The sequence below is a fragment of the Grus americana genome, chromosome 3 (assembly GCF_028858705.1).
Source record: "Grus americana isolate bGruAme1 chromosome 3, bGruAme1.mat, whole genome shotgun sequence".
NCBI classification, from domain to species: Eukaryota; Metazoa; Chordata; class Aves; order Gruiformes; family Gruidae; genus Grus; species Grus americana.
Window position 1 is genome coordinate 49,306,860 of NC_072854.1, and position 14,453 is coordinate 49,321,312.

Sequence of the window (14,453 nt, forward strand, 5' to 3'; positions counted from 1 at the left end):
AGTCCCTTAATCATCGTAGTGGCCTTTGCTGGACTCTCTCCAGCAGCTCCATGTCTCTTCTGTACTGGGGAGCCCACAACTGGACAGTGCTGAGTAGACAGGAAGGATCACCTCCCTTGACCTGCCAGCAATGCTCCTCCTAATGCAGCCCAGGATACCGTTTAGCCTTCCTTTGCTGTAGGACCCACTGCTGAACACCCTGTTCTCTTTGAATTTAAAGGTTATCTAGGACAACCTCCACATTTATGAGTGTAGACACTGAGACCCTTCTGACTTTCAGAGATTATACTCTCTTCCATCTCTTCCAGAACTGGGTCTATTTGACACAAAGTTGTTATTGTAGAACCTCAGTCCCATTGGGAACACTTGAGTCCACTATGCGTAAGAGTGCCTGTAGACCTGTTAAATTAAGAAAGGCCATGACAGACCCACATCCCTTTAAAACAGTTATTTTCATACTGTTGCTTCTGAGCAAATCTGCAGCTGGTTGATAAATTCCATTGTTGTTGGGAAATACAGATTACTCAAAACACATTTCACAGAAGTGTTACTATTATGTCCACAGAAAATCTTTCTTCTACAGGCTGCTAAATCGTGTATGGAAGGACTGAGTTTACTCTTTCTTCAGTTCTCAACTAAGAATTCAATATTTCAAGTTTTCTGTGAGAAAACAGTTGGACAGATGATGGGTTGAGAATATACATCTGTTCTTTAAGGTGTGTTAATGAACACCCTTAAAATGCTCCTTTATGTTGTGAATGATTCCAAGCAGTATTCATTACAGAGCATGATCACTTGAAGAATGGTCCTAAAGTCCCTTGTTAAATGAAGGCTAAAGCAACAAAGTCATGTTATTTTGGTTTCTATAATGTGACCAAAAAATTAACAAATGTGTGAAGAAGCTCTCTAAGTCTGCAAGATGACCAATAATATTGCTAGAGCTGAAGGAGACTTGGCCCTAATCAATACTTGCTAGTATCCTGACCAACTTGGACAAGATTCCTAAACGAATACGTGGTTAAAAAAAGTAGTGTTGAAGTGGTCAGTGCTCTGGATGTTTTGCTGAACAGATGAAGAGCTCTCCTAAAGGACTCTCCCCAGTCAATATCAAAGCCCACAATACACCAAAAATATGCAGCAAAGCTTCAGTCTGGAATGTACGCAGTTATGGACAAGACTTTGGCAACACAGCATCTTGAATATTGACCTGGGAAAATCTTAAGTATTTAAGATTGTCCAAAACACAGTATTGTTCTTGTAAGTAGTGATATAAGAAGGACTAGCTGTAAGATCTTTTATAGTCCAGCCCTTTTGGTTTAAAGAATTGCTTGGAGCTCTAACAATAGATAATAGTAACATAAAGACACAAAGAACACATTCATTCAACAGATTCCCACAGAGGAAAAAGATCTCTCACAAAACAGGAAGGAGAGAGAAATCAAGATCTCCAAGAAGCCTATCAGTAACTAAGATGAAAAATCCTGAAAAACTCTTCATCTGCAGATATATAGCAGACACATCTAACTAAGTGACCTTTGCCAGAAAGGACTAAAAAACTCTAGAGCTAAAGCGGTACATGCTGTAATCCAAAATACAGTGCAGATACCTTACCTAGAGGCAGTAATTTTGCTTGACAACAGTCTGAAAAACTCAAACTGCTTCACTAAATAGGCATTTTATTGAGTGTCATCTGTGCTACAACATTTCTGACAGGGAAAGAGTACATCTGTAATACTACGCAAGCTATCCAGTGCCTGTGTCGCAAGAGAAAGGCAACAAACTTTTGAAAGATGGTGATGATCCAGCTGCTTTACAAGAAGGGTCTAAGAAACACAGAGTTCTGGACATTGAAATCCAGAGGCAGAATGTACCAAAAATCAAAGGCTTTTAGGACAAGCTGGAACAAACATTATCCAAAGCAAACATCCTGTTATAGTATGTAGGTCATTTTTAGCAAGAGTATACATTGCCAGAAGTTCCGTTACCAGGTCAATACCAAAAGTTCCAGAAGTACCATTCACAATCACTTTCATGTTAAAATCCCTAACAAGCATGGCTGAACCACATTCTGGCTGTAGCCTGGTCTTTCAAATGATCCATAAAATTTGCTTGCTCAGGGAAAGTAGCCCTATATTCTCTGAACAACCGAATTTGCATTATTTAACCTCAGGTGAATTGTACAGATTCTAGAAGCAGAAGAAAGTCAACATTCAGAGAGTGGTAACACACAGAATAGCTAGCAGGCAATGGTCATAAGGCCAGAAATAACAGAGACTAAATAGAAGGGACAGTTCCAAGAGACAGTTTTGTTGAGCACTGAGAAGCCAAAGACAGTTACAAGATAAGCATGGCCTTAAAGTACGAAATTTCCTTCCCAGAAAAGGATTCATATTTGCAATTGGTAAAATAAAGGTATCTGAAGAGTCAGTGACAACAAATCAATAGTGCTTTTCACAGCTCCAGTATCTTACACTCATATGCAGACCTAAGCCTCGCAGAGAAGTAAGCAATTGAGTACTGGCTACCTACAGAGCAAATAACTTTAGAAATGGATTTACATCCACAAAAGTAAACATTACATTGTTTACTTAAGAGCACTCAATAGTACAATACTTCATACAACATTTTCAATCTGCTTAAAAGCATTAAACCCAATAATTCTCCTTAGCTTTCTACAGTAACAATTAACTAGAAGAAAGTCCTATAGTCAAGGATAGCAAAATTTCAGAAATTTATGTCATACCGTATTCCTAGAGTATGGTGTCATATCCCGCTTCCTCATAGGTTTGTTCTATTCCACACTTACCTCTGTACAATTTGCTTTCAGTCTTCTGGCAAGTGCAAATAGAAGTCTTGGTACTTGCAAAAAAATGGAACACATTCTGTATTTCCTATTTCCTAATTTTGTGCAAAAGTTAACTTACTTTATTTACCTATTTTATTAAAAATAAGTAAAGGAAAAATAAGATGGCATACTGATAGTGACAAATCAAAACAGGTAGTGCTGTCACTTTCACCTACACAGAGTTAACTTTTTGCATCATCATCTTAGGCTAGGCTTTGTTCTAGTTTAATTCTTAAGCAATAGGCACTGCATATGGGCTGCACAGCCACAGGAATAACCCTTGAAGATGACACTCTTCATCCCTCTGAAGAAAAAATTCCATATTTGCTTTTCCCCTTTTTCTGAATGCAAAGCACTTCAACTGTGGCGTGGGGGTTTTTTTTGTTTGTTTTGGTTTGGTTTTTCTTTGTTTTTTGCTATTGCATCAGAGTACAAGAGCAAATCTCAGAGGAATACAGCTCCGGATTGCAAGTTTCAGGTAGCAAAAATCCCTCTTGCTACAAAATAAGAACCTGACCACATAACGAAGTATGTGGTAAAAGTGGCAAATCAGTTTGTGTTGACTAAACCAAGTGAAACAGAGAACTAAAATGATCAGCTTTAATGATCAAAAGAAAGGCAGCAACATACTAAAGAGTATTGCATTTAAATTAGAAGATCTAACTGTAACTCTACACAGAACTAATTCAACTGAATTACTGCTTCATTTATTGTCTTCATCCCAGCCTCTCAACTTATTCATAAGAATTAAAACTCAAGTTTGAGTTACAATGTGCAATTATATTTTTTAATTGCATGCATATATATTAACTTTCATAACAAATTTATCATGATATATAAATATACAAGAGTACTACCTTAATAAAAAAGTTTAGGGGAACAGAGCCACAAGAATTCAAACCTCATGGTTTAAATTCAAATTTGTAGCATGAACATTTACATAAATGTATTTATATCTGAGTTCATTATCATAAGCCAATTTGGAGAAGAGATGACAAATTACAGATTTATGCAAAATTATTTCTTAGAAAAGTAACCTACCAATTTGTGATTAGGGAGTGCGTGCATTTGGTAAGATTAAGGCATTTTCAAATTAGGAATAGACAATTTTTATTTTTTATTTCCACCAAAAGCGTTAATTATTTTATTGTAACTGAAAATGTAATTTGACTTATCTTTAGATTAAAAAAAAATCCATGTAACTTTACAAAGTCAATTTATTAACTACTGAGATGCTACTGGTTTTTTATGTCTAGATTCTTCTAGGATCTTAGAGTATCTGATAATAGAAAAAAAGATTTAAAACAAAATACCAGCCAATTTTCCCCAATTTGCAGAATCCAGTATATCCCTAAATTGTTTTAAACTAGTTATAACGTAATTCAGAACCTCAACAAACTTTTTCATACGAGCAAAACTACTTTATTCTTTGTATACAAGCTACGTCTACATTCAGCTCAGGAATACTGTAGCTCCTACTGACAAACCTGAGCTAGCTTAAAGCTATCCAGCTTGGTAACAACAGTTCAAGCAGTTCAGAGAGAATACCGAAATTGAGGTTTTATAGCCTCATCTCTTCTGCCCCTCCTCCCCCGAGCACTGTGCAACTTTTACAATAGCTCTGACAGGCAGATTGACAGTTTTACAGATAACTTGGGCATATTTATGTAAAGTTTAGTCACATATCTGACAACAAATACAGTTAATAATTTCAATCAGAGTTTAGAAGAAAAAATCTGAAAGCCCCCATCCTATTACTGATTTTCTTAAAGGCACAAGGCTGATCTTGCACATGGATTCCTTAAGTCTTAATACAACTGCATGGATATTCCTTAATACAAAACATGTAAAAAAGTAATCTTTAACAGCATTGGTTTGAGCTAGTCCGTTTCACTTTGCACTTAAACGGGCCAGAAAAGCTCACACAAATATGGAACCTCAACTGTGGTGACAGTGACCTTCAACTCAAGGTGACAACTTGTCAAATTGCTATTACTTTCAGTACAGAACTAAGCAATCAAGTTCAGAAAACAAGTATTCATAACTTATGGATCACGCTGCCCATATACAATATTGATTGAAGGGGGTTTTTCCCCCGTAATGAGACACTAGGGAAAATATTTGCCTACCAAAGCTTTTAAACTTTGCCATTCATAAAGGTTTGATTTTGAAGTAATTTAGAACTGGTGAAAGTGTGCTAGTTTTTCTTCAGTGCTGAACTATCAGTTATTAGAATAAGTCATTCTGTGTATTCAACTGATGATGAGAGTGGGTTTTTTTTCTTTTCAGCACAGAAATTCAGCTGAGCGTGGCTCTGTTACACAAGTCAACCACCATTTCACATTATTTTCCTAATCGCTCAAATTTCCTCTTCGTAAAAGGACGTTTTTAAGAAATAAACTGATCTACTTTCAGCAGGCCCTTTATGAAAACATCATTTTTAACAAGAAAAGTTAAATAAGGTATTACACACAATTCTATTCAAGAGCATTTTGCACTAGCCAACAAGGTGCTGGAACTTGCTGTGCTGTGTTGCCCTCTTCAGGCCGACAGCACTTGCATTTTCTAGTTCTTTTGCTCTTTCACAAGATATTACATTTCAACTTCTGTCATAAACATTTTCAGATTTGCAGTTTCAAGTAGCAGCTAACTTTACCTCTATCCCACCAGTGCTCAAAGTATTTTTGATGTAAAATCCTATAGAAATAAACTTCACTTTTGGCCTCTACGTCTCTAACTTTTATACTAATCTTGAGGATTATCAAAATATCAGCTAGTGTTTGAAACGATGACTAAAAACACAACTTCAGCACTGGTAAGCAAGCCTCATGACAAGAGGCTTAAAGAGCTCAATTGATTCAGCTTACCAAAGAAAACTGAAGCTGCAGAAATCACTCCATAAATGAACTTGGAGATTAGAAAGTCAGATGACTAAAGTGGAGTAAGGCAAAACAAAATCTAGAAACTGGAGTTGAAGTCAGACAAATTCAGCCTTGAAATGCAACGGAGGCTTTTCATCCGAAACAAAAAAGATTTTAATAACCTACTAGCATAAAAGGTTGGATTCGTTATTACTTGAAAACTCTACAGGTGGACCCAGCATCTTTCCAAACAATCTGTTTTGATCAGGTTTTGAGTAGTTCTCATAACATGGGCCAAATTGTGATGCTGATTTGCATACTTGTAAGGAGTTTTGCAATTCATTATCTGAGCTCTGCCAATTAATGTGGAAATAGAAATAAAACAGTCTTCCATTCCTTGGGAAAGGGCCATGCTTGGGCTTCTGATTCATTTATTAAGCCAGATATTAATTATGTCTTAGAATATTTCATCTTCTCCTCCCACCTCGTTATTTTTAGAGGACAGCTCATGGTAAACATTTAAATCTATTTAGACATCTCAGTACTGCAACAGAGAGAGCAAAGCGTTGGATTTAACTGACATATTAAGTGTGAAGAATTTCACTCACATTACTAAGGTAGATAAACATTGTAACAGATTGCGACTGTACAATTTAATCACAACATCTTAAAGGACTTTGGATAGGAAAAACCTCTTCAAAGCTAAGGCCTACTATGTAATTAGGAAATAAAATTAATAACCCAATCAAAGCCCTTTAGAAAATAGAGGCAAAGGAAATGCTCATTCCATGGCATGGCCCAGTGCCCAAATCAAGGAACAAGCAAACCAACAATGCCCTTTTGGGCTGGCAAACATACAACAGCCAGCCTGCCTTAAGCCACGTGTGACTCCAGAAAAGCTCAGAACTGCCTGTCATGAATAGTTTTAATGCATTTTCTTTCACATACTTTTGTAATTTTATTCAAGAATGGAATGCTATTTACAACTTTAAATCCTATATACTCATAGGGCAGACTCCAGAGGAAGGGAGGAAGATTGACAGAGGAAGAGTAAGCAAGAGCAAGTGGGTGAGCATGATAGAGGGAGAGAGCAAGATACCAAAACTCAGGGATGAGTTTTGTGCACAAAACTAAGTGCACAACAACTGAGACTCAGAGTGCTCCCATCTGCAGTGTAAGACAGCAGACACTAGTTCACCAGGGTAGTCTACCAGCACGTAGAGACTCCTCTCCAGTACCTGACTAATATGCCCTGTCACAGCGCCTGGAGCCAAACACTGATGAAAACTTCCTGCCATCTATCAGCCATATGGTTTGTCAATTAGAAAGTGCAAAATTAGCCGGTCTTATAAACACGGGGAAAAAGGTCCTCAAGCCAAACTAGCTTTAGTACTGTACAAGAAAAACAACTCTTAAATGCATAACATCCTCAAAACATTACTATTGTTTTCTCTCTTGCTATTAAAGAACAAGTGAAAAAAAAGCACTCTATTCAACAGTACTATCGGGCAGAGAGGCAAAAAAGGTTTTGTGCAACTGTCAAGTGAAGACACAGCAGCTTATATCTCTGAAGTGATGAAGTGGGGCGCTTTTTTTTTTTTTTGACGTGTGTTAAGTAAAAGCGTCACAAAAATATAATCACTATTTTTAAACTGTCTCTGGTAGAAGAAGTTTCCACCTATGTCAAAGGTTCATCTGGTGCAAGTTCCATACGACACAGTTTAGACTACGACAGTGGTAATAAAGTCTCCAAGATCTCTTGGCTAACTTTTAAAATTGCATATGAGCTGATCCTTAGAAATACTCAGTCTTTTTCTTCATCTTCTAGAGTAGAAGCTAGGATTCTGGTCCAATCTTAGCTGCTACACTTAAAAGAAGAGGTGCTGGACAAGGGCTCTTAAAATTACCTGTGGTTAGTTTAGTTCTGACTTAACCAAGTATGACATTCGTATTTTTGCCATCTCTTTCTCCCCCACACACCATCAGATTTGGATACCACACGAGGTATGATTCATATTATTCTTTAGAAATGTATTTTAATAGACAAGCTTTACAATTGAAAGAGCCTTTGAGTTTTGAAAATATCGGGCCTTCAGTGAAAAGCATGGCAGATCGCTTCATTGCATACAAGTTTTCTGCCACAACTTTTCCCAGTCATGTTTAATCATTGCCAAGACTGATTTTTCTTAGTTGATATCATTATCTAGTACATTTCTTTGAAGGAAAAGAAATTCATCTGCCTCATACTGCAAAACAAAATATAGGCAGTTGTCTTCATCACAGAATTTCCTTCTAATAATTTTGGGGTGACAGAAGGTATGGAGACTAAGAGGAAGAACTCTCCCCACCGAAGGCAATGCCTAGGAGTTTCCTGGCATCCACCTGTATATCCTTAAATATCTCCAAAAACACTATGTGAAAACACATGGAGAATAAACATCCACTCTCATACAAACCTAGGCTTTCAGGTATTTATAGAATCATAGAATCCTTTAGATTGGAAAAGACCTTTAAGAACATCAAGTCCAACCATAAACCTAAAACTGCCAAGTTCAGCACTAAATCATGCTCTTAAGTGCCACATCTACACATAGGGATATGAAAACAACCAATTAGAATGCAAAGCTGACTTCTACCAGCACTAAGGGAAATTAAATTCAATCAAAGTGGGGGTTAAATACATCTTAAGAAAACTTTTGAAACAGTTACTTCAGCATATGCAAGTCTGTCACTGAGTACTGTAAATTTATGTTAAAACTACAGGAAATAACTCCTTGTTTGGAATCAAATTATAATCTCAGCCTTTCTAACTCTTTCTGAAAATTCCTTTAAATACACAGGGTTTTATGATGAGCAGTAATCAGTGCACAAACCAACAAATCAAACACAAAAGCTAGAAACACCTGCATCCACTTTTTTTAAAAAGAGGAACATTACTGAAAATATTTAGAAATATTAAGAGCAGTATTACTGAAAATAATACGCACCAACCTTCTCAAAGACTGTCTCAGCAGCATATGTATTTGTGTTTGGTCTTCTATTCTTAGGTATTTTGGGTTTAAACTACAGTAAGTAAGGATTTCCAATTGAAAACATAATGAGAATCAAGATAAATACTACTGGCTAAAGGAACAGGGATTACTGAATTAGATTTTTTTCTTTCTTTTTTTTAAAAAGCTTTACTAGCCTGAAATCATGTGATACCATAGAATATTTCCCTCATGGCTTAAAGGTCTGTACCTTATTCAGACAGCAAAACCTCCATTTCACAAACCCATTTACATGATTTCTATGAAAAGACTTTAAAAAAAAAAACCAACTATCAGAGAATAAACAAACAACTTAGTTACCAACCAAACAAAATGCTGTGAGTGAACTACTTTTCCCAATACATACTTTTTGATACTTATACAAACTTTGCCATCTGCTATGATCTCTGACAAAATAACTGACTTCCGTTCTCAATTGAAGGTTTCACTATGACAGTAAATGTCTTTTATCTAACATTAAAGTTACTTCAGTCCCATTGCAAGATTTATAGGTTTGTATGGTCATTAAAACCTGTTATAAAGTAGTATCAGACTATTCAGTTTTATGAATAAAAGACTTCTTTTGAATAGTTACAGGTGCAAAACTTACATGTAAATAGATGAAAATGTTTCAAAGACGAAACGGAGCAGATCTGTTCAATTTAGAGAGGTTACATGAATTCTGTGTAAGTTTTTAACCATACTTAATTCCAAACTTCATTGTGACCATAATGCTATAAAAACTATGAGGACATTGAAAAATTGTAAGGATTCCAAGGAATGTGTCTCCAAATAAACTGCTGAAAAAAACAGAGCACTGGTATATTAAATCAGAAAAAATAATCAAAGCTGATTTTGGATTGTAAAACCTACAATTAGAAGACAAAGGTAAGAACTAGATGCAAGACCTATGCCATTACTTTCACCTTATAATGCCAAGAAGAAACCTACACAGTGGTTGAGGGAAAAGTGTTGCTACTGAAATGTTGGACTTAGACCCTGCAGAGAACATTTGCATCTGAAGCAGTGTTCATAGCAGTTATTTTTAATGATAGAATTAGCTTTTTTAAAAAAACAAACATCATGTATACCAGCCTTAAAACATTCTCAAGTATTACACACTTAGAACATAACGAGTGGTAATTATCTAGTAGAATAAATACAGTCTATTTTGTCTTTGCTGAACCCTTGAGTTCTATGAATTAACAAAGATGAGCATACAAAGTTTTACCATATTGTTAGAAAAGGGAACGTATCATTCTGAAAACAGATTATGATATATGACACCTCAATGGAAGAGTCTAGTAAAAGTGGTTTTATGTCATTGTCTCCTACCTGATAAATTCTAAATGGGATGTATCGAAATCCACTATCTTCTGTAGGATACTCCATGAGTTTTCGATTTATTGCCCAAAACTGCTCAAATTTATCTGTGAATGTAAAATTAGATTTTGTTAATAACACATATTCTTTTTCAGGTAAGAGGTAAATGAGTCACGATTGGAACAACATGTGGAACAACATGCAAACTTTTCTTACAGAAGTTTGACCTTTATAAATTTATTTTCCCCACATTTCTCTTCCTTGTTTAGCCTGAAGCCAAGTAGGTCACCTGCGTTCTCCTATGAAAACAGTGGTGTGGCACTTTATCAAACTGAAAGAGAAAGCAACTTGAATTCATATCGTATCTCCCACTGTTAGGGAAATACAGGGCCACAAGTTATGGATTTCATTACCTCAGTTAACAGTGCTTGTTTTTCCACTCTGCTGCTACTGGTCCAGACTCACAGTTTGTTAAAAACATCTAATTGTTCTTAACTATAGGTGAACAACAGGTGTAAAGGACAGAGAAACAAAAGCAGTAGAAAACCTTCTTGAGGGGTTTACATTTGGTTATGTAAATATTAAAATAATCTGCAACAATGTATGATATAATCAGAAAATATACTGCCAATTTCATGACACAACCTGAAAATAAAAGTTTGTGTTTAAAACATTTTTGTTAATATTATCCAAGTAACTAGGCTTAGTAAAGTAGTCTGAGGCAGCATATCATTTCATCCTGTTCAGACATTACAAGAACTGAATAGGTTATTGAGCTTAAAATGTATTAAGGACAGCACAGATCTAGAGCAGGAAAGGCTTTCATACATGTGAATCAATTATTCAAATCAAGCAAACATCCAATACCAAAAGTGACAGAAAGGCACACGAAGAGCTAAGATGAATAAAGCTGCTGCTAGCCTTACTGGAGAAGGCAGCTTTAGAAGTGGAAAAAGGATACGTTTTCTTATAGGCCCTAACTCTCCAAGACACCAAACACAGTGGACATTTCTTCAGAAGGAACACAGAGTCTCCAGTTTTCCCCCCTCGACACAATGTTCAGCCGAGTCTCAAGCAGTCTGGAGGTACAACAGTTACAGAATTCAGACCCCCTGAAGCAAGCTAAAATTCAGAAATCTATTTGCCAAACAAAGGTTCTTCCTGCTTTCAAAACTGCTGATAACAATTAAAGCAATTGCCATAAATTAAAAGAGCCTGAGATTTGCTTCACTCTGGCAGGCAGCACAGGTGCCTGTCAGTGCACCAAACAACATTGTTAATTCATATTGCAGGGTTTGTAACACGTGGCTTTTCCTGACTGACTGTGACACAAGGCAAGAATTTCCAAGAAACTGTAAACAAACTCTTGCCAGGTATTCTGTAGGAGCATTTCCTGATACTTATCTCAGAAAGTACTTCCACACCCTTGTTTCCTGATGAGCAGCGAGCGTCTCTTGACTAGCACTTGCCTGAGCTGCAGTCGGCACCACCACACAGGCACCTGCCCGAGATGAGGAGCTGCCTGGACGCAGGGTGCTACCCCATAACCCACGGCAGGGTGCTACCCCATAACCCACGGCTCACCAGCTGGGAAGCTCAGCAGGTGTCAGTGCCAGCCCTGGAGCTGAGTGTACCCAAGCAAGGCTGCATTTGGGAACCCCAGCCTACAGTCAGAGGTTTCTGACACAAAAAAAAAAAAGACTGCATCCTCCTTGTGAATGCTGTCAGCAGAAAGGTGAAGACTGAGCATGCTTCCCTCATCTTTGGAGACAGCATTGAGAACGGCTTACAGCTTTCACTACAGATTGTGTGGACAGGCATCCTACAGTAGGCATTGGTCGATTTATACTTCAATTACCACATCTGCCTATAAACTCAGTTGATAAAACTTAATTATGGTGATACACAAAACAATCAAGGCTTACTTAAGCTAGTGAGCTTCAGCAGACTCTTAAATAAGGAATCTACATATTTGGAGACATCCTACCTGAACCAAAATAAAACAAACATTAATTTCAATTACTTATTTAATGCTCATATTACAGGAACTAGGAAAGCTGGGTAAACAGCTTACTGTCTTCAAAAGTCAATAGAGATGAGCAACACATCTTATGGATCAGAAGAACAAGAAATTCTGAACAAGTAACAGACTTATGGTAGGAGCTTAAGTATATTGTCTCCTGTGGCATATATAGCAGACAAGTGAATCTCTGAAGGACCAAAAAAAAAGTTCAACAGCAGTAAGGTGCAGTTAACTCAATTCTGTTCATCATTCCAGCTTCCTCACCTCCCAGGAATCATGCGGGTAAGCTTATTTAAGGCAGGTAAATTTACAAATTTATACTTCTCAGATTATTCTCTGAACACTCAGACCATGCTCAAGACAATCTATTGTTTTATCAAAAGGTTTCAATTTCTAATAGTTTCTCTAGTTTCTAAATATAACAGCAAGAAATCTGCAACAGTTGAATGATGAGCTTGTTGCATTTTGTAATCAAATATGTTCCATCAATCCACCTGATATTGCAGGGAATAAACAACTTTGCAGTAAATAAGCTAGACATAACTGAGTCAGACATCCTAAGACACATCTCCACGGTGTATACAGCACTGTCCAAAGACATCCAAGCTAATTCATTCTATAACCTTATACTGCTGTCCTCCAAACATCTTTCCATGGATACAGTATTTTTACTACAGGAAATTGAGCTGGTTGTAAGAAAATTAACACAAATTTTTAAAGCGAGTGGCAGGAAAAGGCTATCCAGTTTGCATACTGATATATACTCTCTGGCAAGAGCTTTTATTAGCATCAGGAGCATTGGCTGAATGCCAGAAACCTAAAGCTCCAATATACAAAATCCAAAAATAACTGCTTTTGCAGAACCCTTAAGACTCAAAGCTTAAAACAAACAAACCCCCCAACACTACTTATCACACCCCCCCGCAAACCCCTTGAAAATACAAGCGAAAGGATTCATCATTCTCCCATTTTTGTGTGTCACTACCTCCTATTTATGCAAAACAGACTTAAGAAAGCTATTAATGCTACGATGAGCTATAAGAACTAATTAGTGTTTTGGCTAGACAGGACTTAAAGACAGAAGGTGCTGGCCGGAAGTTTGAGAATCAAAACAAAACTGAGTTTTCATCAAGACAGTAAACAAGGGCGAGTTCTCTACCTATCAGTAAAAGCATTTCACACACTCATCTCCCTCCCTCGTGAAAAGCTGATGCAGTCTACATGATATCTAAATTCCCGTAACAGTCAAATCTGATTGCTTTTGTTTTCCACAATCCATCTGTTTTTAAGAAAGTGCTTGACCGATGTGTTAAAGTTTCTGTATTAGCAAAAAACAGTACTTGCAAAAGGCAGATGTTCATATCTGAAAAACAATATTTAAATTAATGGCAATAAGATTCAAACAGAAGTGAGATTAGTGACAGTATAAAAATTACAGATGACTACTAATAATATTTCTTAAATGAGAGAGAATAGTTGCTATATAAAACTTTGCTTAAAGTGAAATATAAAAACTTTTCTCTCTGTATTTTATGTCAAAGATCAGGAAGTTAATAGCCAAATAACGGAGGAGAGATACAGTTAAAAAAAAATCTATCAGCTAAGTCACTTATATTTATAAATATTAATATTAGAAATGCAGTCACTGCATGTCCAAACACCAGGCAGACATTAGCCTTCCATCCTACAGAGATACACAGAATATAAAGAGAGCTTTGAAAGTATCTGTTTACATATATAGAAATAGTAAGAGTTGGCAAAACTACGAGTTAATGTCATCCATAACAATAATCTCAGTATACAAATTCATTAAGCAACAAGGTAAACCTTAAACATAAATTTACAAATACAGTGCGTCACATTATGCATTTAGGGTTCAGCAATTTATCACTGAATTATGCTTTTAAAGCACCCTTTAAAACAGTTTAAAAAAAAAAGTTACAGGGAAAGACTTTGAGAATTGCTGTTTCCTCCATTAAGCAAGACTTGAGAGCCTGTAGCAGTCACTGAGATTAATCCAGATTTATAACTGTTACATTAAAAAGTTGTTAGCAAATCCAGTCATAGTTTGTTGTTAACAGATAGTAACTGCTGAACCTTTTCCTATTAAGTAGCATTAACTCCAGGCTGAAATTTTGAAGGCTGGGTCTCTTTCTCAGGCTGATACCCAGGGGCAATATTCTTCAGACAGTTTTATTTGTGCTAGCATCTTACAGTCATTGTCTGAAACTCAACTGCTGTCATGCTTCAAACAACTTGAAATTTCACATGGATCTTGATGTTACATGTGTCTCTTCCACCTGACTCTTTACTAAACTGGTAACCAGGAAAGATCACTATGAGGGTAAAGGGCACTGCTCGCATGCTTGCGA

At 36.6% G+C, this 14,453-nt stretch overlaps 1 protein-coding gene across 4 annotated transcripts in view; it reads right to left on the reverse strand.

Annotated features, from left to right (window-relative positions):
- Positions 1-14,453, reverse strand: part of ATG5 (autophagy related 5) — an 83,098-nt gene that overhangs the window by 36,669 nt on the left and 31,976 nt on the right. For all 4 annotated transcript variants that reach the window (XR_008576361.1, XM_054820346.1, XM_054820344.1 and 1 more), the window contains one exon: positions 10,071-10,165. Coding sequence is in view for 3 of the 4 variants with exons in the window: in XM_054820346.1 (XP_054676321.1) it covers positions 10,071-10,165 (95 nt within the window). In the remaining variant the exon portion in view is untranslated. The remainder of the gene's footprint in view (positions 1-10,070; positions 10,166-14,453) is intronic.